We start from the raw sequence: 23,206 nt of genomic DNA on the forward strand, positions 1-23,206 counted from the left end.
AATAATAATAGTCAGATTAACAATCCAAACAGCAACACACCAAAGGGTGTGTAAAAATAAATAAATAGCATCACTTAAGATTGTCATAACGTCATGGTCACCTGTCATACCTCGTAAATCCAGCGTACCTTGTGATACTGCGCATGCTCACACCGATGTTAAGTTTCTTATAAAGACGTAGTACTACCCATAGACATAATATAAGCATAGACTAAGCATAGTCTTCGCATCCACCTGAATAATGTGCAGTTGCGCCACTGGCCATAGGGACAAAATATCCCGCGGGAGACCAAGTTATTCTGTATGGAGTCTGCATGTTCTCTCTGGGTGCTCCAGCTTCCTCCCACAGTCCAAAAACATGACTGTCAGATTAATTGGTTTCTCTAAAGTGTCCTGTCTGTCTCTGTGTTGCCCTGCGACAGACTGGCGACCTGTCCAGGGTGAACCCTGCCTCTTGCCCGGAACGTTAGCTGGAGATGAATCAAACAAACTAAGAAGAAAATCTCCATTGCAAATGTTTTGGGTGTCGGTTTGAGTGTCACTTTATGCTGCAGTGGTAAAGAGTAAACGGAAGATCTCACAATGGGGCGACTTGTAAACACAGTAAGAGGCTGAGATGGGGGTTGTTAGAGAACGAGAAAAGGTAAAAAATAAATAAATAAATAAGGTGAGATTAAACATAAAATTCTTTAGCTGATGATCTGCTTAGTGCAGTGGTTCTTAACCTGGGTTCGATGGAACCCCAGGGGTTCGATGAGTCGGTCTCAGAGGTTCGGCGGAGCCTCTGCCGCGGAGGTAAAAACACACTTGTGTAAAGTCGTGATGACGCCCCGCTTTGCCATCACTTGCTGCAGAGGATCACGTTACATTGCTTAGCCAATCAGTGCTGCGGAGGAGCACTGATTGAAGGAGCTCCACTCTCTGCATGGATTTGAACTTGTGTCTAGTGGCGTGGGGGTGGTAACACAACTAATATAATTACATTACTAAATCAGAATGCCGCAAAGTCTTTATTATTTATTGTTAATTTTTCATTCTCTTAAGAATGTAGAGCTAATTAAATGATATAAACAAGACCTTAAAGTGGTTCCAGGTTCTCTCGATGGCCAACCTTTTGAAACTGTGGCAAATTTTAAATACCTTGGGTCGTTCCTAGACAGTCAGCTCAACTTTGCTGAAAACACTTACTATATTTTGAAGAACTGTTCTCAGAGACTCTACCTTTTAAGAAGACTTAGTGATCATGGGGTGACCCAACTAGACTCTACTTGGGTCACCCCTATGTCTTGAATTTGGGGGGGGGAAATAATATTTTATTTATCACTACAGAAGGGTTCAGTGAATGTGCATATGAAACTGGTGGGTTTGGTACCTCAAAAAAGGTTAAGAACCACTGCAGTAAACCATATTATTACGCATCTAAATATTTTGCAACAAATTTAACATTTCCCTTTACATATGTTTCTTTTTCATAAAGTAATGTCTAGTAAAGATGGAGAAACTTACATCAGTTGCCATCAGTTCCTCTGCGTCATCTATGGAGGCCACTTGAGTTTCCCCCTGAGAGATAAATGCATAGTCGTACGGGTTGTTTGTGATCAGCAGCATCTCTGGAGGATAAGAAAGATCAAGATAACATCAAGCAAAAAAACATTACAACATAATTAATTGCTTTTTCTACTGTACTGTGCTAACCCAGGATTTCAGGTTTCTTGTTGGAAAGAATCTGGTAGAAAATATGGTAATCTCGCTCAGCCTTGAGTTGGAAGGTCACTCGAGATTTCTCCAGCAGGTCTTCAGACAACAAGAGAGAAGTCACAACCATGAGAAAAATGAGACAGTGAAAAATTGTGGTTGCAAAAACTAAAAGGCTGCTTATACTTACATGTCTCGATATCAGCAGAAGCTAATTTTCCTCTGGTATCGAAGTGAATTCGGATGAATTTACCCTGAAAGAACAAAATAAAAAATGATCAATTTGCAAAAGATTATCTTGTCAGTTAGCTCCTTTTTCTCCTCGCCTTCTGTTGCTACATAATTTGTCCATCTTGTACAACAAGAGGGAAAAAAATGGTCTTTTACCTAATTTAAGATAAATCAGGTTTTCAGAATACGAAACAGTCACTGTGTTGAAACCAAATCTTTTGCATGATTGGGACACTAAATAACACAAACATAATCAAGAATGGAAAGCAATCGCTCACAAATCTGGAGGAGTTGTCATTCCTGATGGTCTTGGCATTGCCAAAGGCCTCCAGAGCCGGGTTAGCCTGAATGATTTGATCCTCCAGGGTACCCTGTCAAACAAACACATTACAATTACTGAAAGATCCACCATGAAGCTCTGACTACTTCCAACTGAATCAAGTGATGTTAAACTCAAAAGATTCATTAACTTTTAAAGTTTGCTTATAGTTAGGGTAGCTTTAGTTTATTCCTTTGCTAAAAGCAAAAATAGCTTTGCCAGAGAAATTACTTAATTTGTATGATTTTCCAGCTGCACTGAGCCCTGAAAAAGCTCGTCACATACCTTATCTTTTGCATTGGGGTCTTTCTTAATACCTCCAGCTGCAATACTTGCAAAGTACTGAATGACTCTCTTGGTGTTCACAGTCTTTCCTGCACCAGATTCTCCACTATGGGAGCAGAGTTACACATCAAAACAAGTCCATTCCTGGATGCAGAATAAGATATTGACTTTAGATCATATCGTACTACATTTCAGATGGAAGGTTTTTACATACGTGATCAGAATTGACTGGTTTTCACGGTCTGTCAAAAGGTTTTCGAAAAACATTTTTGTCAGTGAGGACAACAGACCCTGTTCAGAATGCTTTCTGTAGGTCACTGATTGCCTTTACCTGCCAGCATGTACTGGTAGGCATTGTCAGAGATGGAGAAGATGTGAGGAGGAGCTTCGCTCCTCTTCTTTCCTCTGTAGGCAACGACCACCTCTTGGTTGTAGACTGGCAGCCACTTGTAGGGGTTGACAGTCACACAGAACAGCCCAGAGTAGGTCTGAGAGATCAGAGAAAATCACACTGTTTCTCCGTAGTTTGGGTGGATAGAATTAAAACTTCCTGAGCCGTGCACTAATTAAAGTTTACTGTTTGTTGCCCAAAAGCCTACTCACGTAGATCATCCACGCTGCGTAACGCTCTTTGAGGTTAAACAGCACGGCTGGCTCATGGAGGAAGGTCAGCATGGCCATGTCCTCGATCTTGTCAAACTTGGGAGGGTTCTGTTGCAGAATGTCTGCCTCTTTGACAGTAACAGTCTGGAACAAGGAAAGTTTAATACATTTATCTTTTTATTTGTTTTTCATACACCGGCCTGAAAAGGAATTCACGTCCCTCAGTTTGGTTTGTCTCCTTTATTGGGATCTTGGGGGATATATCAACACAGAGCTGAGCATTTTTGTGAAAGGATAGTGACGTATTGTAAAAAAAAAAAAAAAATGAAATCTGAAAAATTTTGCATGCATTTGTATTGGGCCCCACAAATTAACTTATTTTGGTGCAATTAAGCTGAAAGTCTAGCTCAAGCTCTAATTGCCAAAGTGTTTGCGAACATTGATTTTCAAGTCTTAGACATAGAAACACATAGTGTTTCTGTGACACATAAAATCACAATAAAAACACACATTTTAAAACCAAAAAAATGTTACAAACATAAAGGGGTATTAATACTTTTGCAGGCCACCATTCATGTAAACGATTCATGACTCATTCTATTTTTGTAGAGCAAATAGAGAGTGAATGCCTAATGGCACCAGAGTGACACTAATTTCAATCTCATTCCCTATACTACTCACATTTATTCACACATTTCCACGCAGATAAACACTCTCACACACACACCAAGGAGTAAACCTAATGCCTTCTTACCTGCCCCAACTTCACCTCATTCCGTTTTGGTAAAATATCTGAGAAAACTCACTGACAGCTGGTTTTATTTACCGCCTGAAGCATTGGTGTTAAAGAGTACATTATTTATGCCTGATACACTAAAGCACTCACCTTCCCATTCTGCGTCTCCACAGTGACCTTATCTCCCTCCCGGCTGATGACGGTTGCCTTCACGAACTCTTCCACCGAATCTGGGACAAAGCATTCCTTCTTGATGTCGAACGGACGCGTGGAGGCCTCCATTCGCTCCTTCTCCGACTTCCTCAGGTACGGCGCCGCCGCACCATACGAAGACATCTCTGCATCCCCCATGGCTGCAGTACTGTGGACAAACGGACGATTGAGAAGTGCCTGTTCAGTGCCATGTCTGAACAGTTGCATCTTTGTACAAAGGATTTATTGGCAATTTAGCATAGTAATGGGAAGATAGTCACATATTAGATTTTTTTTAATGATGTAATTACCATTATAAACGTGAGGAAGTATAATTTACCTGTGGATTCAGCTCAGATGAAAGATGAGCTCAAGTCTTCAGACTGAAAATCACTGAAAGACCTGCAGGAAATGGAAACGTAAACATCGAGGCATGACTTCCTAAATGTATGAAATAATTTGAAATGATTTTACTTTCATCAGCATCTTGTTCTGCTATTATATATGTAATCGGTTAAAATTCATGTTTTTCACTTCGATGAAATATTAAATAAAATCCAACAGAAAGCCGCAGCAGTGGGTTCATACTTACAGAGGGCAGGTGAAGATGAAGCATCTGCTGAACCTGCAGGGGAGACGGGGATCAAATATATAACCCCAGATAACCGGCCTTACAAGGCCAAGGGCACCACCCTGACTTGATAACACCACACACACTTTCACACACTCATCGTTATCATCAGGTACACATGCCACAGTGCCCCCACACACATACGCGGACACCCTGTGGTAATCATCCTCATTTCTATCACTTTGTGACAGAGCTCGACTTGGCTCTGCAGACGTCTGGCTGCCCTCTCCTCTCCCGTTCGGTTCTACCTTCTGTGTCCAAATAATTTGATTTTTCAGGGAATAGAGCCAGGTACTTTCTGTTGCATAGCTCGCCCATGACTCGCCGCGGCATACCATCGCTATCTGGGATTTGGCCGCACTTTTCCCTGTCACCTCTAGTCCGAAATACTCTTTTCAAGTGGGGACCGCTCACGAACAGAAACCAGGTTCCATGGCAGCGGGAGACATGCAGGGTTTAAATCTATGTACAGAAAATTCACTGAATTTTTAGTATTACACTCAAATTTATAGATTATTTTGACTATGTGGTCGATGGGCAACTGTGTGGAAAAGTTGGATCTGAAGTCTTTTGCCGTTTGCAACAAGCATTTCTTGAAACAAGGGCACTTAATTTTTGTTGATCTATCACATACAGTTCTAATAAAATTGTGGCTTTAATGTCACAAAATCTGAAAAAAAAGTTTAATTGATTACCGCTGGAAGGGCCATTTTTTTGTTCATCTTTAATCCTCCTTACCTCACCTGATAATTGACGGGCCTCCCAGTTTCCTAACTCGTTTGAGTGTATCTTCAGCTAATTGTCATGCACAGTTTATAATTGAAGATCAATAGTTAAGGCGAAATGAGGAGGAGGGCCAACACGAATGCCTTGCTTAATGTAAGCTTACCTCAAACATGAATGCACAGAGCAATGTTCAGGTAAGCTCTGAAATACGTACGCTTCTCATGCAGTTTAGAGTTGTTGCTTGAGCCAATGTGTGGCCACAGTGCTGTGTCTATGCAACCCACAGCTCTCAGCGGTGAAAGCTGTCAAGTGGAGGAAGAAGCGCTTAAAGGATTAGGTTGTCTAAGTTTCTAGCGTGTGTGAAGATCCTGCCAGGAGGAAGACAGAACACTTCAGAAACCTCTTAAGCAAGCTTCTGGAGGTCAAATAAGGTTTAAACTATATCCCTGAAAAACTCGGTGGTTGAAGATATAAACTCTTCTTAGATAGAAGGGTTTTCCTCAGGGTTTCACATTAAAACAAGCTACGTTGAGTAAAATTACTTCTACTCGCTGTTAATAAACACCTCAGGAAGGAGCCTGGTTCTGTGTCCCAGAGGTGAATTTGTTTTGTTGAGAAATATATGAATCAACTCTAGAACTAAAGAAACTACATTTTCTGACTGAAGCTGTTACAGGTTTTGATTATTACAGTGAAACATTTCCTGCTCTGGCATGCGACAAGGAAAAAGCCATCACTGAGTTCAACAAAAAAAAAAAAAAAAAAGACAGATTACAGTTTTGAAATGCACTCGGCTGTCTGATGAGACTACACTAACAAGAGAAGTGTAGCATAGCTAATGTAAACCTAATTTCATATTTCACAAGTGCCGGAGCTCATTTGTTTACCCACTAGCATCGCTGTCATCTGCACTGTGGCCTCAGGAGATGAATTTACATGATGTCTCTTACTGTCACTTTGTGCTAATTGGCTTTCCAATTACTCCCTGATTTACAGGGTTGGCTCTTCGTGTAAGTTAATATGTCTCACACCGTAACGTGTTCATCATTGCCAGGTTGTAAGCCTGTGGTGGTAGATCATACAGTATGTAGTAGGCAATCCATCAGCAGCCACTTTAGTGACAGAATTATAATTACATACTGAATTTCCCCCAGTGGTTCACTAAAGTACAACTAAGACCAATGGACACACCTGAGAGAATAAGGTCAGGGTGATGAAAGTTTAAATCTGCCTGCAGCCTGATTCTGCTTACTGAAACAGGAAAAGTGTAGTAAGCACTTGCTTCAGACATACCTGCAGATAAATGTTTGGCCTCTGGATGGTGACAACTTCAGGGATTTGTTTCGTCTCAAACCACTGGCAAGCAATTTGCTTTATTGCTTTATTTTCCCCAATACGGAAGCCCAAGTAGATTTAAGTTGTCTGTCAGGTTGATAAAAGGCATATTCTCTATTAGTTGTAACTCAGTGTTCATACTACAGTTCTTCTAATGAGAAGAAACATGTTTCTAAAAGTGAAATACTACTTTAACCCTAAATCTTCCAAGGTTACATTGCTGGTAGTAGTTAGCATGTCAATTAACGAATAAGGATCGTTTTCAAACTCATTGGGCTTTTGTGTAACAAACCCAGTTCAGTGCAGCTTTTATGAAATCTTTTTAATTGTTCCAGCCCTTGATGGATGAGATTATTTTCTTTCTAAAACACCCAAGGACTGCCACCCAGATGAAAACCCATTTGTACATGACGTAGCGTATTTGACGTGCGCTTATTTACACCAGCTGATCAGGAATTAGCTGCTTGTATTTTGATGATTCGCAGCATGTGAAGGCGCCCTGTTCAGTTGGATCCTCCTCAATTCCCAGGAAATAACGGACTGACCCTCAGCTGATCAGTGGCTGCAAACACAACACTTTATGTATCCAAACACGACTCAAATCTCCTGAAAGTAAAGAACTGAGCATGTAAAGCACCGTGTAGACGTACCGTGTGTTTTTTTATTTTTATTTTCTGGTATGGCCAAGGAAAAGATGTCGACTTTATGCACTATTATTCTTTAGGAATCCAGCAGGTGTCCACTTGATTAATACGGTGGTGTTATGAATATTAATAGAGGTTTTGTTTGGGGTCTTGAGTGACCTGACTGCCCTCTGCTGCAGACCGCACTGGCTGTGTTGGTGCTATGTGCTGGCCACGCTATCAGAGGCATTTTCCATCCGACAGCAGCTGAGGAGATAAAAGTTCATTTTTAACACAACTGATTGGAGCCAGACGCCATCATGGAGGACAGCAATTTGTGTTTAGCAGCACAGCTGTTCACTCCATGCTCTCAATGTTGGATAGAAATGTTGGTTTCAATTATTTCTGCCTTGGAAAAGTATTCACACACCCTAAACCACGTGTGTCAAACTCGAGGCCCAGGGGGCCAAATCTGGCCCGCTGTAGCTTTTTATGTGGCCCTCTAGACTCCAAATTACATCAATAAGTCCCCCCAGTTTTTCAGAAATGCACAAAATTCACACAAAATCAATATATCCCCTTATTTTTTCTGATTTTTACTGCAGATTTTTCTCAAAAGTGGCCAAAAACATTGTGTTTAAGTGACTGCCGCCTAAGCCTTGCTGGATGTCAGGCTGTAGCCCGTGATTTATATGGCGAGTAATAAAAAGTCACATTTAACGTCATATATTAGCGCAAATATCGTAAAGATTTCTTACAAATATTTCTAAAGTAGCATCACAAAAGCTGTGGTTTTGATTGCAAAAAATACAGTTAGGATAAAATGTGGCACACAATGAATGTGTGCCACATTTTTCAGATTTTTATTTGTGAAAATTTTGAAAAGTATGTATTATTTTTGACCCATTTAAGTTTGTAGTTGTGAAATGCTGACCTTTTTTGCCTGAATTACTGTGCTAGTCACGTTACCCAGCTCTGTAACAACGTTTCGCATGAACACAGTCTGCAGTCAGTAAAACACATATTTATCCGTCTTTTCTTTGAAAGGGAAGAAGCACCAGGCGCTCAGCATGGCCGTCTATATCCGACCTCTCAGGCTTTTTGTTTGGATGATTATTAGCACAGCAGAGACAGACAGGCCAGCAGCTGTTTGGACTGTCAGGCTAAGTTTTATGGAGGATTAGAGGTTAAATCCTACAGCTGACAGCTCCTCTGCCTGGAGGCCACACACACAGGCCCCGTTATGGACCTGCCCAAAGAGAGCCAAAAGCAGAGGTGGGTGTGGAGCGCTTCCTGTTCCATTTTAATTGTATAATCAACCTTTCTGCCCCTGAGGATGTTTTTTTTTTTTTCTTTCTCAGTTTTTTTTTTCTGTGGATAAATTTGTCTGGATTTGTATATTAAATAAATCATAAACTATCAACCTGTTCACTGATAATTATCCCATTCTTTTCATCTTTTCCTATAGGGAAATCATTGCTCACCCTGAGTCTGGTTCTGTTGGAGGCATATTCGTTTTTCAAGGGAATGATTGACTTTGTACCAATAATGTTTACTGTTAATCTTTATTTGCAAGATATTTTTTAATATGAACTATGTTGTAGTTGTTGTAGAGATTACATATAAAGTAAGGCAAAGGGTTGTTTATGGAAGATCATAGTAAGTTTAAAGTTTGAAATAAACTGCAAGCCACAGATATTTAGAATAAATTGTAATACCCCAGTTTCTCCAGGAGGTGGCAGCGCTTTGTCGCAACTGTCTTGGTAGAAAAGGAAACTTAACAAAAGAACAATTAAATTTGCAGACGGCATACATTAGTCAGTTATTAATTGAACATTTTAATAACATTAATATTAATAGTCCAACTTGTTCACCATAAATTAAATGTGTATAAGATATGCAGACCTTTTCTTATTCATATTCACTACCTTGTTTCCGTTTTCAGCCCAGCATTTTTTTTTAACTATTATGTAGTCTGATCTGTAAGATTGGATTTAATTTGCTTTTGTTGTTGTTGTTATTATTATTATTATTATTTTTTTTTTAGTAAAGTCCCTTATGATGACATTTGTTGGTGCTAAACCAACAAACTGAATTGAATTGTAATCCAACTAAGATGCCAGCAGATGTCGACAGCAGTACAGGAACCTGTGTTGGGCCTCAATAAGAGATTGTTCAGGCTGAGGATGAACAAAAAACTAATAGCTCACCTTAAGTCACACTTATTACCCACCTACAACTGCAAAGTGTCTCAGTACAAATATGTTCTTTCTTAAGATAGTTCAACATATTTCATGTGTCATTTGGCCAACCTTTTACGTCTTTTGGTCTGGCAGTTTTCATGCCTGGGTGTGGCTAGCGAAACGTAACTTAGATTACCAAAGAGATACGGTTAATCCCAACTGATATATGAATGTCCATAACCAGGACATTAAATTTTCACACAGTTTTACATTTGAGATTTTTTTGTTGTTGTTCTTTTTATTTACTCAAGTCAAGTCTGATAGTAAAATTTTGATTATCTGAAACATTTAGACATGATTAAAAAAGAAAACTGTAAGGAGAAAAATACTTTTTCAAAGAACCGATTGTGACTACAGTCATGCTTTAGCTATTCATCACAAAATTTAGCAAATACTTCCTTGTTCTCCTGACTGTTTTTACGTAAAAGAAACAAATTTTAACCAGAAAGATGTCGGCGTGTTGTTACAAGCGTGATACTGAACATGATCTCAGTGGTTCTTACTGGAAAGTATCACTTTTAATTCAAACATATTTGAGTTACAAAAAAAAAAAAAGCTACAAGAACATGTCGTCTCTTTCTGCATGATGTCAGCTGCTCAAATGCTTTTTGGAAGGGCTTTCATTATGGGACCCCGAACTTCTTCAGCATGCCGTCAGGAAACAAGAGAAGGTAGACATTCAGCACGCAGGAAGCTGCTCCACATCTATTCCTGTCGTGGCAGCAAGAAAACAGAAAGTCATAGTAAGCATGGTTCAGCTGAGCCACACGTTTCAGAACCATGATGACAAAGAGACACTTGTAATTAACAACAGCACATCGAGGGAAGCATGTAGCTCTAAAGTGATGAGTTATATTTTATTAACAGTGCCTTGCAGATGCATTCATGTTGTCATGGTATGACTATGATCTTTATTATATTTGAATATAGAAAGTTATGTGAGAAAGTAGAAGAAGAGATAAGATGCATGGCTGTTAAAAGGAAGGAGCTGATGTGCAGCTGGGAATAAAGTTGCAACACTTCTGAGCTTTGCCACATATTCTCATTTGGATTTAAGGTTGGACTTTGACTAGGCCATTCTGACACATTGTGATACGCTGCTACTGCAGGATTAGGGTGATTTTTCTGCTGAGCTGTGAACAGGTTTTCTCCGAGGACTAGCATCTTGCATGTGGCTCCGTTCATCTTCCCTTCCCCTGTCAGCATGATGCTGCCGCCACCATATTTTGATGTTCAGGCGATGCAGAATGTTTAGTTCTTTTCTGACACACACATTAAAAAAATATTTTTCTCAGAGGAGCTTTTTCTTATGCTTGTAAAGTTCTCTGTTCCTCGTGTCAAAACTGGATTTGTTACAATGAAGGCGCCCTTCCACGAAGGTCAGAGTTTACGTGTGGACGACTATTGCATTTAAGGTGACGGGATGCCTCTTGCTGATTATGCTCAATAGTCGATGAAATGAGGGAGAGGGAGGCATGTAGGGGAGAAAGGACGATAACAGTAGTGAATTCTGTGTGTGTGTGATTGACAGAAACCGACTGCTGCAACAGCTGCGTATCAGAGCAGACACAGTGCAAAGGTTGCTGCTATTAATACACATAAACATAAGGAGACACTTTGCATGTACTTTACGACATTTGTTTAATGACTTCTTAGCTAAGCTAATATCACTGCATCGCATTATTTCTCCTTAATTCGTCATTGTCAGAAATTGTCATGTGTAGGAAAACACATCTGTGCTATGTGACACATTTAGGTCGCAGGGTATGCGTGGTGCGTGCGTGCGTGTGTGTGTGTGTATATATATGTCAGACAGAGAAGATGTTGTGATGGTTCATATTCAGCGGACAAGGGTCAGTGTCCTCTGAGCTGGACGGCTACAGTTACATTTGAAATAGAAAAGTATTCTGAGTCTATAAAAGCAGTATGCCCGGGATGATAACACAGAGGTACAAGATTAGCATTTTGTCCAGAAGCAAACTGGAGCAATAACCACAGAAAGAGCCAAACGTTCACAAGCACTCAGCTGCAGCTGAGGCCGACCAGGTTGAGTCAACGGGTGGGGGGTAAATTACATCTGAGTCAGCACTGCAGATTGCTGGAACGGAGATCCACCGGGGCCAGGTTTCACAGCGCGCAGACATTTGGACTCTGAGGAATGCTCAAAGCCAGTTGTCACTTCATTCATGTTGTGCAGCGGACACGGATGCAGGTTTACGGCCAACAACCAGAGACGCCCACTGTTTCCAGCAGCTTTGGATTAGCTGTCAAGGCAGCGAAGGATCTGATCTGGAGTTTTAAAACAGAAACTCGCTTTGAGAAACGGATCAAGGGGGGGGGAGTGGAGGAGGGTTCATTTCTGCATCTTTCTGGTCATGACTTGTTGTTTGCAGCAAAGGTAAATCAAAGTGAGTTATGTTTTACATATTGTACATAGTAACGGCATTAACGTTAAAATTTTACACACTATTGAATCTGATTGGGTTTGTTTATGCTAAGACTGCTGCCCTCAAATGCTGACTCTCCTGTTTTAGTTTGGGCCTGGATTCGGTTCTGGTGTTGCTTTCAGATGTTCCTCAACACGGTGCTGGTGGTCCTGACAGACCTGGCTGCCAGGTTGCTTGGTAACAAGCTGTTCAGGCAGCATTTCCACCTGCTGCTCTCAGCTGTCCTGGTGTTCGGCCCTGCGCTGAGCCTCTGGGTTTCCCATCACAGCATCTTTGCCAAGAGAAGCCACTTCCTCTATAGGTAGGATGGATCACTTCCTGTTTATGCTTCTCAGGGTTTTTATATATTGCTAATGATGTTCTCTTCAACGCCTTGTCAAACATATGAATTCCCATTGTACCCTTTTTCACATTTTGTCATGTTACAGTCACATGCTACTCTATGTATTTACTGTTTAATACTCTATTTACTCAGAATATGTGGTAGACCAACAAAAACTAGAAAATCCTTCAACTACAAATGCACTTGTGAGTCGTTTAGGATATGCCTATGCTTTGCACGTCGTCACCTTCCTAAAATAAGGGCCTAAGTTCTTTTTTGCCAAAAGTGATGAATTAGGCCATCAGTTTAGGGAGGTGACAATATGTAGGGACTATTCTTCTTTGCTGAGCAGATGAAACTCAGTCCAACTTCAAGTCTTGTTGCATAGGCCCAGACTTGGACTACGCTCAATATGAACATTTTAAAAATGCAAAGAGAATAAAGTCTGCCTATGTCTATTTTTCCAGATAACGTGCCAGTATAAGCTCAGTACTGGAGACTTAGATTTTAACACACAGACTGACTGACACAAGAGTAAATGAGGAAAAATTGACAAACTTCACATCATAGATACAGGTCTAAACATGTATGTAAAGGGTCACTTTGTGTTGCATATTATTTAATCAAGAATTTCCCCATGAAATGCTTATAAATGCTTATTAAAAATGCATATTCCAGGCTGAAGATAAAACCCTCCTACAGACACCGTCTGCTCCTCCTCTCTGTCCTCCAGGTTGTTCCTGCGCTCTGGTTGGGGCTGGACGTGTGTTTTCGTCGGGTCCTTCGTCTTCCTCCTCTCCTACTCCATCCGCCGCTCCGTCCTACACTCGCTCCGTCACCTCAGCAGGCTCGCAGTGGCAGGAGGGCTCTGGCTTTGCTTCTGTACACTGCTGGACCTCCTGGAGAACACCACAGGAAGCTGCTATGAACCTCTGTCCACTGGTCCAGAGGTCACCGGTGGGCAGCCTCTGCTGGTGCTCAAAGAAGGGGAGAGCAAGTCCGAGTGCCTGAAAGCTGGGATGGTGTGGCGAGGTTACGAGGTTTCAGAGGACGTCTTCCTTCTGTGTCTGTGCTGCCTGCTGCTGGCAGAGGAAACGTCGGTGTTTGGTCCGTATCTGAGGCTCGGGGGCGTCTCAGACGCCCCACTGAGGATCCTCTTTTTGCTCTGTGTTCTCCTTCTTGGACTGTGGATCTTCCTGCTGCTCTGTCTCTTAGCCTACTTCCCCCAGTTCCCCACTCAGCTGCTAGGAGGAGCGCTGGGCTGCCTCAGCTGGAGGGGACTGTATCAGGGCTGGTACCGCATGGGGCCCAGCTGGTACTGCCCAGGAAGGCCTGGTCAGGGACTGCTCAACATGAAGACCAGCAGCGCTGGCGCAGAAGACACACTAAACCATAATCACTACAATTAACCGATGAAAACAGATTCAACGCTTTGAGCTTAAACATTAAAAGTCTTTAAATCTTCCAACAAAAATTTGCCTGAAAAGTTTTGGCATTTTCTTGCACTCTATGTTTAAACCTGTCATTATTTTTGCATTAATGGTGCTTCAAACATTTTGCTTACAATTGTTGCACAATTTAAAGTGGATATATTATGCAAAACTCGCATTTTGCATGTTTTTGTGATTCTATTTAAGTCTCAACTGCTTCCAAAAGCAAAAAAAAGAAAAAAAAACACCAAGCCATTTTTTTTTTTGGCAATAAGTTAATATGATTCTGTTTAGTAACATTCAACAGGCACCAGGCTGTTACCTACCAACCCAAGAAGATCCACCATGTTTGGTCAGCTGGTTTTACTGTTGTACAATGGCTACAATACTCCGTCGTCAACTTACCAACCAGAAACCACTTTGCCATTTGTGCAGGACGCTCCATTTCTGCTTTTCAAGGATTAAGGTTTATATAATTTCTCTAAACATTGTTTGGGGGACGTGGCCAGCAGCAGCTTATTTGGATTTAAAGTGACAACAGACCCTAAGACATTTCCGAAAGCAACTCAAAATAGACTGATCAGACTAAAAGCTCAATATTAAAGAATTATTTTGTGCAAAATGCAATGAACATATCTGAACCTGTTCAAGTAACAAATTTATTACCAAAGTAAATAAGTATTAGAAAAGTAACATGTATGTTTGGATGTCAAACTGCTTGACAAATAGTCAAATATTTTTGCAGATAGTAATTTTACTTAAAAAAAAAAACATGTTGGTGACATGACTGTGTTTACGTAAGATTGTGTAGTTAGGACCCCATTTAAAAAATAACATTTATAAAAAAAAAAGTTAATCACTATGGTGTTTAATAGTTTATTGATAAAACATCTTCGGAAAGACAATATATACAAAATATTTTCCACTAAGCAGCAGAAAATAAAGGCTACCATCAGTTCAGCTGGTTCTTCACACAAACCTTACAGCAGCGCCGCATCTAAAACCTCTCAGAGATGCACACCGTTCACCCATTCCATTCCATCCGGATGCTGGAAACATTTTCCAATTCTTTTGGTAGCTCCATACAATCACCTTCATCCCACAATCCAGTTTAAATTCAGCAAACCAACAGAGAGAGAAATGCTAGAGTCCTTAAATAAAAACCCACACAAAACTGATTTCTTATCTGCATAATGATCCTAGAGACGATGTGAAACTGAAAGAAACGTTGAGTTTGGTGATCGCTGGAACCTGATGTTTGTTCCTTGTTGATATTAATAAGTGAAATACCGCCACACAACATTCAGCTTATAGCAGCGCAGCCTCTGAGTGCCAGTCGATTCCAGCTCTTCTAGTTCAGAGACCACCTGATCGTCACAGTGTCCATACTACTTTGCCAACTTTCCGTTTGTTACCAAAAGGCTGACAAATCCGTCTTCTTCCTCTGCAGTGTTTGCAGAGGAAGAAGAGTGACTGAACCTACGACCAGCCTGTCTTCGTAAGACACAGAGCTCTGGCCGGCGTGTTCTAAGATGTGTTTGCTGCGACACATTTTGGACGTATAAAAATGACTTAACAGAAATGAAGTATTGGCTGATGAAAGAAATATCAGGAGAAGGTTGGGATTGGGGAATCAACAGAGTCCAAAGGTTCCCATCGACAGTTCATCAAAGCGTCATAAAGCTCCTCACTGTGCTGCATAAAGTCCTTGTTCCACAGCTCCACGTCGCATTCAGGGATGGGCTCTGGAATAAATCCCACCAAGATCATCAGAAAAATAATTATTCATCCTGCTTCTCTTTCATAAAGTTCGGTATTGTTCATGAGATGAATCGCTTCCAGTAGAAATGATTATTGGAAAGCGATCAAGGATTTTTACCTTCTGTGGTGTCATCATCAGCATCTTCAGTTTGCTCCTGGCCCTGCTGGACACAGACCCAGGATTACAATAAAACTACTGTCACCGGACCATAAAACAACTAAAAGTTTAATCAGAATCCTAAAAGTACATCAATACTAATCTGAATATATCAAATTTTCAACCAGGAAAACAGATTGTTTATTCTGTTAGAATGACTGAGCAAATGCTATTGCTACCTACAGGTATTGTTGATAGTTAGCTCCAATGCATTTATACAACCATATTGTTGTAGGTTCATCAAATTACAGCCTATAACAGATTTAGATTTATCCATAAAATAGTTTACAGTAGAGATGTGCTGATCAGGTTTTTTCCTGCCGATACCTATACCGATCACCCATGAGGGCCGATACACCGATACCGATCACCGATACCGATCACATAATTATTATTTATTTATTTTTTATCATAAACCCTACCGGTTACATTATGTGGAAAAAGGAACCATGAATTCACCATAATTTAGACAAAAACTTATTTTTAATAACTTTTTCCAAGAAGAAAACTAAACAAAACAGGCATTGTGCGAATTGTACTGCTATTGATAATACTACCTTTAACAGAATGATAACATATGAAGGCTCTGAAGAGGCTAAATAATACAAATAAGCCAAAATAAAACCTCTCAACATTGCCAAGAAGTTCAAGTATAAAACTTGACATTCAAAGGCAAATACCGGATCCATTACAATAAACAATCCAGAGTTACTGAATGAAAACTTCCTGATAGCATAGCGGCTAGCTGATTACTGCTAGTTCTGAGTGGCTGTTTCTGACTGAGCGGAGTAATTATGCAGATCAGGGAGGAGGCAGAGGAGATCGATTATTTTTTAGAGATTATCTGTCTCATGTTAGGACAGCGAAAGTTTTAATACGTATGTAAAATTTATTTTTAGGTCAGATGCTGCAGCTTTAAGCAGGTTCGGTGTGAGAGTCACTACCAGGTGGAGCAGAAGCGGCGCTCCGTCTGTGAAATATTACTACCTGTAGCGTAGCAGGGGTTCAACAGCGAGAGCAGAACCAGCGTCTTACATCGCAGCTCGAAGACTTAAATAATTTTCCAGGTTATTTGTTTAGCTTTCTGACCGTCATGCTAATCCGGGTGAGTGTTTGTAGCTGTGCTTTACCTGCTATCTGATCCTCCATATGTCTTTTTTACTGCAGTGAGCCTCGATGTAGCCAACCTCCGTCAAGTATGGCACTGTTTTTATGTCGTATTAGCTTCGTTGTGTTGATGCATTTTGACCTGCTTCAATTTTCCGCTGCAACACGCAAACTTCCCCTTTCACTCAGTGCGTTATAGTTACACATCGCTTAGGATTTGTTGCTGCACGTTTGCGCAGTGTGAAGGAAAGAGGAGACCAGCTGCACAGGCAGGCTGGAAATGAGATGCAGGTGATCGGTATCAGCAACAAGAGCCAATGATCACCGATCATGCACTTTTTCATGAAAATCGGCCCGATTATGATCGGTGAACGATCGATCGGCACACCTCTAGTTTACAGTCAACTAACTTGCACCAGTTGATCAGTTTGTATTTATTTTACCTGTACAGCTCCCGTCATGTCGGTGGACATGGGTGGCATCCCCACGGGAGGCGGGGGCATCATGTGACCTGATGGGGGGTAACCGTAAGCCCCGTAGTTATAGTTGTAGCCGCTGTTGTAGCTGCTATTGTATCCGCTGTTGTATCCGCTGTTGTAGCCGTAGCCACTGCTGTTGTAGCCACTGTACTGGTCGTAGCCCCCCCACTGAGGATAGTAACCCCCCTGACTTCCTGCTGCGTGGCTGCCGTAGTAACCGGTCTGTGTCGGGTTGTAGCTACTGTAGCTCTGAGTCTGGCCTCCTGGGTAGGTCGTCTTTTGGCTGAAAAACAACAACAAAAAAGGAGATTTGAAATATTGTCAATCTAAAACTGTCTGAACTGAATTATTCCGTAAAACTTAAAAATGCAGAAAGCCTTGACCTTAAACTTCTATAATTAATAAAGCTTAAGTTTTACATTTGAAAGGCTCCAGGTCAGTTCACCCCTTTGAAGCACTTATTTCAAGCCAACAAATGTGTTTATAAACTATTTTCTGGTTAAACAATTATTTAATTCAAGGTGAAATATTAAACCCTAAAATTACGTTTTTCTAAAATCCGTTTATAATTGTCACCCCAGAGTTTTAACTACTTGGATAACTTTAAAATACATCTACAAAGATACAATTAAATGTTTCAATCAGATTTTTTTTGTTTTTTTAAAGTCTGAGATAAATTTCTAAAAATCAATGTTGATATTTTCTGTTTTTAAAGGATCCTTTTCTTTCCTCAACTCTTCATCTTGTAAGATGCGTCGTACCTTTTCGCCACAGCGATGCTGAGCCTCAGGGTTTTCCCCCCCAGCACGGTTCCCTGGCACTCCTCTATCGCCGCCTTCTGTTCGCTCTCGTCACCGAACTTGACGAAGCCGTAGCCTCTGAAAAACCAGACCAAAGTTACGCCTCCTCTGCCCACCGGTTTGTGCCTCATACTTGCCATGTATTAGCCACTTATGAGAAACAGAATATAATGGGTATTATTATGGTAGAACTGAAACTTGCTGTTTTACTTTTAACATGAGGTAGCATCACTTGAATTGTGAGTTGCTCTTGCTTAGCCTATATGGGGAAAACAATAGTTTTAGCATAAGACGGCAAGGAAACATTTCTTCAGCCTTTTTCGAAAACAGATGAAGATGCACTGGTGGTCAACGTCCAAAGCACTGCTATCTGAGTAACCAAGTTTAATAATAAAGCACAAAAAGAATTTTAATTAAGAAATTAAAATCGCACAGAGTGGTCAACGTACTTTGAATAGCCGTACTGGTCGGTGACTACTTTGGCTCCTTTGCAGGAAGGGTACTTCTTAAAGACCTGATGCAGCTGAAAGTCGTCCACTTCAGAGGCCAAGTCTCCCACAAACACTGAGAACTCCGGCCTGAAAGAGCAAAAAAATTAATAAATAAAAATGATTAAAATGTCTATTTGTGCACACATAAAGAACTCAGTGATTTATTCGAAACAATACTGATAAGCAGCAAAATGTAGCTTCGTGTTTGACAAATAAGCTGAGCTCAGGTGTTATATGTTTATGAGCAAACTACGAGAAATGTTCTTAGTTTTAGAATAATAGCTAAATTAATACAGTGGATGGTCTGATTTACCTAAGGGAAAAAAATAATTGAGGTTCAACATTTGTATCTTATTCAATTAAAACATTCTATTGTTTATTTGGCTTTTAACAGGCATAGTTAAAGACACACCTAGAAAGCAAGCAGGAAACTAAGTAGCTGAATTTAAGCTGGATCATCCCCGACAGTTGAAAAGACAACTGTCATTTCCTGATCTTTTTCCGATCATTAAACGCACCACAACTAACACAGACTGAAATAGATGTTGTAATCTATGTTTATGATGTCATTAGCGCTACGTTGCTTGTGTCCAGCCAACTTGCGCGATGTGTCCAAGCACTAAGTTTGGACATTGGAGCTATTTTGGGAATGAGACTAATGATAAAACCCTGGGAGAAGCTACTGTAACAACTGTCTTACATCTGAAGAAATGTAGGATTATTATACAGACAGAAGGGGTGAAAGCGACCTCTAAAGGAAAGTAAAGGTACGATACACAAATCAGATCTTACCCTGCTTCTGGACGTTTTCCGTATGTGGCATAATTTAGCTTAAACTTCCTGGGCTGCAATTGGGGGGGAAAAAGAACGCAGACATTAAGGCAACCTCAAACACCAAAGACGTGTAGTATAGCACTGATATTGCTGGAAACAAAAAGTGGCGTTATTATTGTTATTTAGGTTTACATACCTCCACCACCCAGACCAGCCTTTAGCCCCCTCCTCAGTTAGTTCCTACCAGAGACTCTACCAGGGCAGCCCATAGCTTGGCCGGCCCACTGGGCCAACAGTACTTCAAACCAAGCAGTGCCAAGCAGCTCATAGCTCATAATGTCACACACCACATGAAACCGGCATCTTCAGGATGGGAACATTTGTTGCTTTACATCAACAGGCCTTATTGTCCAGCATTTGTCACACAAAGTCACATAAAACCATTAAAATGACACAAGTACTAGTGGGTTAAACTGATCACAAATACTCAAATGTTCTACTGCTACACACAGGTGGGTATTCATAAAACAAAGTACATCCGAGGCGGGCAGAGCTCTGCTATCCACAATAAAAGAGTTAAGCACTGAAAAGGCCCAAATCTACCGCTGAGAAAAGGAAGATGGCAAGAAACTGTCAATATATTAATATCAATAGAGAAACATTTATTTCTGATATGAGAGCTACTGAAAAAAAAAAGTGAATATTTTGCTGCTAAATCAAACAGCTTACCGGGTTTGATCCTGGAACCAGTTTTCCGTTGAGTCTTTGTACGCAGCGGTCGACGCTCGCTTCATCTGCCAGCTCCACAAAACAGTAACCCGCTGAGCCACTGCGGAAAGACAAAGAGGGGAACAAACTGAAAAAGTTAAGCAAAAGGAAGGCAAGTGGATAAAAGAAAAGAAGGTGCAAATGTTTAACAGAGAATAAGTTGAGAACAAGTAACTTAATATTCAACAACAAAAAAGTCAGAAAATTTACATTTAAAGGCTTTAACAACAGAATCATGTCTGATCAGTAGTGTTCTGCATTTCCTACCCTGTTATCCTGTGAGTGATGATCTTGACTCCCAGCGGTGACTCTCCCATACCACTAAAGGCCTGCTTGACAAAGTTCTCATCCATATATGGGTCCAACTAGAAATAAATAAAAGAGGTAACTATGTCACCGTCAAATAAAAATATATGACTCATGTAGAAAAGGGTATGGATGTGTAGGAGATTTCCTATGCACCCTGAACGCAACACAGGTGTGCAGCTCGGTAACCCCACAGATAGAAAAAAAGGCAGCAAAGAAGCAGCTGAATGACTGTGTGCGTTCATAAACCTGTAAGTTTTGTTATCATTCATGCTATTATGTTTCGGTTAGAGAGGTAATGTGCCGATTTATTTAGCTGTATAGTGTATTTACAGCTTTGCTTTATTTTATGTTTCCGTTGTAACTGTGGTTCTAATTGGCTTGTATTATTCTGTTTGTTTACAGAACCACACACACACGCACTTGTATACCTGTATACCTGCTTCATGTACATTCTGTCGGAAAGGATATAAAGAGTACAAATTGAACGGGACTCTTCCTGATTCATTCCACATCCACATCTGTTCCGCATCCACATATGCTAATAGGTGTTCTGATCGGACACTCTGAGGCGATCATTGCCAGCTTAAATCCAGAGGTCTTCTCAACAACTCAGAATAAAGTTGTGTGGCATTTAGAAACAATCTTTACCAAATATTACTAAATTAAACTTTGCGGCTTTTACAGGATTTATTATTGTACATGTAAACAATCTCTAATCACTTTTTTAAAAATCTTGATATGAATGAGCATGAATCAAGCATGAATGCAGAAAACGTTTAACAAAGTTTTGCAAAACTTCAAATCCCTAGTATAGATAATGCATTGGTATGTTTTTAGCCAAATAAGAAAAAATAAATGAATGAAGCAAAGTTAATAAAGTAAGTCATTACTGTCACCAAGACACTAAACAGTAAGTAGTTCCTGCCCCTAGTTTGTGCAAAAACAGAAAAGCATCAGTGAACAAAGTATTCATAGTACTAAATATACATACTGCACTCATGTAATTTTGTTAATTTTATCGTAAAGACTGTTCTTTTCTTTCTAAACAAGACATTTAAATTTACTGCAACTACTTTTGACTTGAATATTTCCGCTTGGATAAAAGACGATACTTCACTCGACTAATAAACTATTTTCGGCCCTCCAGAGTTATGAGATCTTTAACGCTTTAGGCTGCAGTTCTACATGTCAGACTTGTTAACTGTTAGCTTATATTTAGCTAACGTTTCCTGCGGCATGACAAAGCGCTTATCCACAAGTTAAATATATTCGCACTTTTATTAAACTTTTAATGGTAACCTAAATTAACTTTTAGATAATTTAGGTTACCATTTAGTTCTAGAGAGGAGTTTCGAGCCATACATACAAAGCACTTCGGCGGAGGCATATCTGTCTTCATGGTTCGTCAAAGCTAACCAAGCTAGCTATATGCGCGGCTAAACTAACGTTGGGAAATAAAAGCAAAGATTGGGACTTACATCACCCATCCACAGGCTGTTTTGCCTGTTAAACATCATTGAAAGTAGTATCGACGTGACACTATAGAAGAAACTGTTGAGCAAAAACTGACAAAGTCCTCACTGCAGAAATTTGCAACCCACACGTCGACTGACTTCCGTCTTAGCAAGCGTAGAAGAGCGAAGGTTGCGCGGTGCTTCCGGTAGGAAGCTGTAGAACTAAATTTCAAAATAAAATGAAACTCACAAACTTTCATAGTAAATTACTCTAAATAGCTCAGATACTAATATGAAAAGGGCGAGTAAACGTGTTTCAAAAATATAAATAATGAAGCCGTTTCTTTTTATATATAAATATATGTTACTTGCATTTGTTTATTTGGATCCTCATTAGCCATTGCCGTAACAATGGCTACTTTATCCTTGGATCCACGTCATAAAAATATATATATATTTGTTACAAAATCAGATACGCACAATTATGAACCATATCGTAGAAAAAAGTCAAGATTTGCGTTGCTGTCTGAGCTAACCACTCAGTCTGTAATCTATTTGACAAGGAAGAGTTAAATATTATTTTGTAGATTACTGTCACAGGAAAATGTTATCGTTATTGAAATATTTATGGAACGTTAACAGAGAATGTTTGATCAAATATTAAAATATTCAATTTCATAATTTTGTGGACAAATTAATTCATTAATTTTTAACGTTTATTTTATTTATTTATGGAAAATAATATAATTTAAATAAAAGGAATAAATTACAGCTTATTATTGTGATACTTTTAACTCAGAAGGTTATCTAGATTAGAGAAGAAACAGGGGTATTAGGTCGGTTTACTTTAGAAGACTAACTGAATTTGATTAATCATTGAACATAACCACAATTTTAAGTATATATTCGTAATTTGCAAATAAGAAGGTCCCACCGAGATTTGAACTCGGATCGCTGGATTCAGAGTCCAGAGTGCTAACCATTACACCATGGAACCACATGCTGTCATTTACGTGAGCTTCATGCTAGAGTGAAAGATGCGTTCAAGTACTTCAGAAGTTGTGGAAACGTGACCTAGTTTCACGTTGATTCATTAAATCAAACGTTTCCGCGTCGAAAAGCGGCGACCGTACTGAGGATAAGACTACTAACGAGTAAAATTCATGTGGAGGCCAGTAAAAAAAAGTCAGAAATTATACTTTGCTTTTTCTTTTCCACAAAGAGGCACAATTTAAAAAGAAAGTAGTAAAATACAATGCAAACCAGGTGGATAACATAAAACTCTCAG

At 40.0% G+C, this 23,206-nt stretch overlaps 3 protein-coding genes and 1 non-coding gene across 6 annotated transcripts in view; 1 reads left to right on the plus strand and 3 right to left on the minus strand.

The window, feature by feature from the left end:
* Nucleotides 1-4,606, minus strand: part of LOC106965046 (myosin-7-like) — a 41,351-nt gene extending 36,745 nt beyond the window's left edge. The window contains exons 1-9 of the mRNA XM_015060922.1: nt 4,020-4,606; nt 3,134-3,277; nt 2,862-3,018; nt 2,745-2,772; nt 2,531-2,636; nt 2,205-2,297; nt 1,886-1,949; nt 1,696-1,794; nt 1,507-1,610 (exon numbers count right to left, since the gene is read on the minus strand). Of these exons, the coding sequence (XP_014916408.1) occupies nt 1,507-1,610; nt 1,696-1,794; nt 1,886-1,949; nt 2,205-2,297; nt 2,531-2,636; nt 2,745-2,772; nt 2,862-3,018; nt 3,134-3,277; nt 4,020-4,289 (1,065 nt within the window). The 5' untranslated portion in view covers nt 4,290-4,606. The remainder of the gene's footprint in view (nt 1-1,506; nt 1,611-1,695; nt 1,795-1,885; nt 1,950-2,204; nt 2,298-2,530; nt 2,637-2,744; nt 2,773-2,861; nt 3,019-3,133; nt 3,278-4,019) is intronic.
* Nucleotides 4,607-11,684: 7,078 nt separating this feature from the next.
* fitm1l (fat storage inducing transmembrane protein 1, like) lies at nt 11,685-13,862 on the plus strand. Of its 2 annotated transcripts, none has more exons than XM_015060939.1 (3): nt 11,685-12,027; nt 12,154-12,367; nt 13,122-13,862. In XM_015060939.1, exons 1-3 carry the CDS (start codon nt 11,778-11,780, stop codon nt 13,795-13,797), a joined length of 1,140 nt encoding a protein of 379 aa, XP_014916425.1. In that variant the 5' UTR covers nt 11,685-11,777; the 3' UTR covers nt 13,798-13,862. The 2 variants fall into 2 exon arrangements, with proteins under 2 accessions (XP_014916425.1, XP_014916426.1); XM_015060940.1 differs by having other exon boundaries at nt 11,920-12,017.
* An 818-nt stretch (nt 13,863-14,680) lies between these two features.
* Nucleotides 14,681-22,109, minus strand: trnau1apb (tRNA selenocysteine 1 associated protein 1b). 2 transcript variants are annotated; one of them, XM_015060943.1, is made up of 9 exons: nt 21,943-22,109; nt 20,423-20,520; nt 20,117-20,216; nt 19,406-19,458; nt 18,572-18,700; nt 18,084-18,200; nt 17,287-17,605; nt 15,698-15,740; nt 14,681-15,563 (listed from the first exon to the last, which is right to left on the minus strand). In XM_015060943.1, exons 1-9 carry the CDS (start codon nt 21,979-21,981, stop codon nt 15,427-15,429), a joined length of 1,035 nt encoding a protein of 344 aa, XP_014916429.1. In that variant the 5' UTR covers nt 21,982-22,109; the 3' UTR covers nt 14,681-15,426. The 2 variants fall into 2 exon arrangements, with proteins under 2 accessions (XP_014916429.1, XP_014916428.1); XM_015060942.1 differs by having other exon boundaries at nt 15,698-15,743.
* Nucleotides 22,110-22,843: 734 nt separating this feature from the next.
* On the minus strand, nt 22,844-22,915 carry trnaq-cug (transfer RNA glutamine (anticodon CUG)). Its single transcript has one exon. It is a non-coding gene; the product is annotated as a tRNA-Gln (tRNA).
* Nucleotides 22,916-23,206: the final 291 nt, after the last annotated feature.

The sequence above is a fragment of the Poecilia latipinna genome, unplaced genomic scaffold (assembly GCF_001443285.1).
Source record: "Poecilia latipinna isolate Pla-1442-1.1 unplaced genomic scaffold, P_latipinna-1.0 Scaffold1756, whole genome shotgun sequence".
Classification (NCBI taxonomy): Eukaryota; Metazoa; Chordata; class Actinopteri; order Cyprinodontiformes; family Poeciliidae; genus Poecilia; species Poecilia latipinna.

Coding starts and splice junctions, on each gene's coding strand:
- fitm1l (XM_015060939.1), top strand. CDS start 11,778: ATGCTCAAAGCCAGTTGTCACTTCATTCATGTTGTGCAGCGGACACGG. Junction 12,028..12,153: donor TGCAGCAAAGGTAAATCAAA/GTGAGTTATGTT, acceptor CTCCTGTTTTAG/TTTGGGCCTGGATTCGGTTC. Junction 12,368..13,121: donor AGAAGCCACTTCCTCTATAG/GTAGGATGGATC, acceptor TCTGTCCTCCAG/GTTGTTCCTGCGCTCTGGTT.
- trnau1apb (XM_015060942.1), bottom strand. CDS start 21,981: ATGATGTTTAACAGGCAAAACAGCCTGTGGATGGGTGAT. Junction 18,201..18,571: donor GACCAGTACGGCTATTCAAA/GTACGTTGACCA, acceptor CTGGTTTTTCAG/AGGCTACGGCTTCGTCAAGT. Junction 15,744..17,286: donor ACATGACGGGAGCTGTACAG/GTAAAATAAATA, acceptor GTCTGTGTCCAG/CAGGGCCAGGAGCAAACTGA.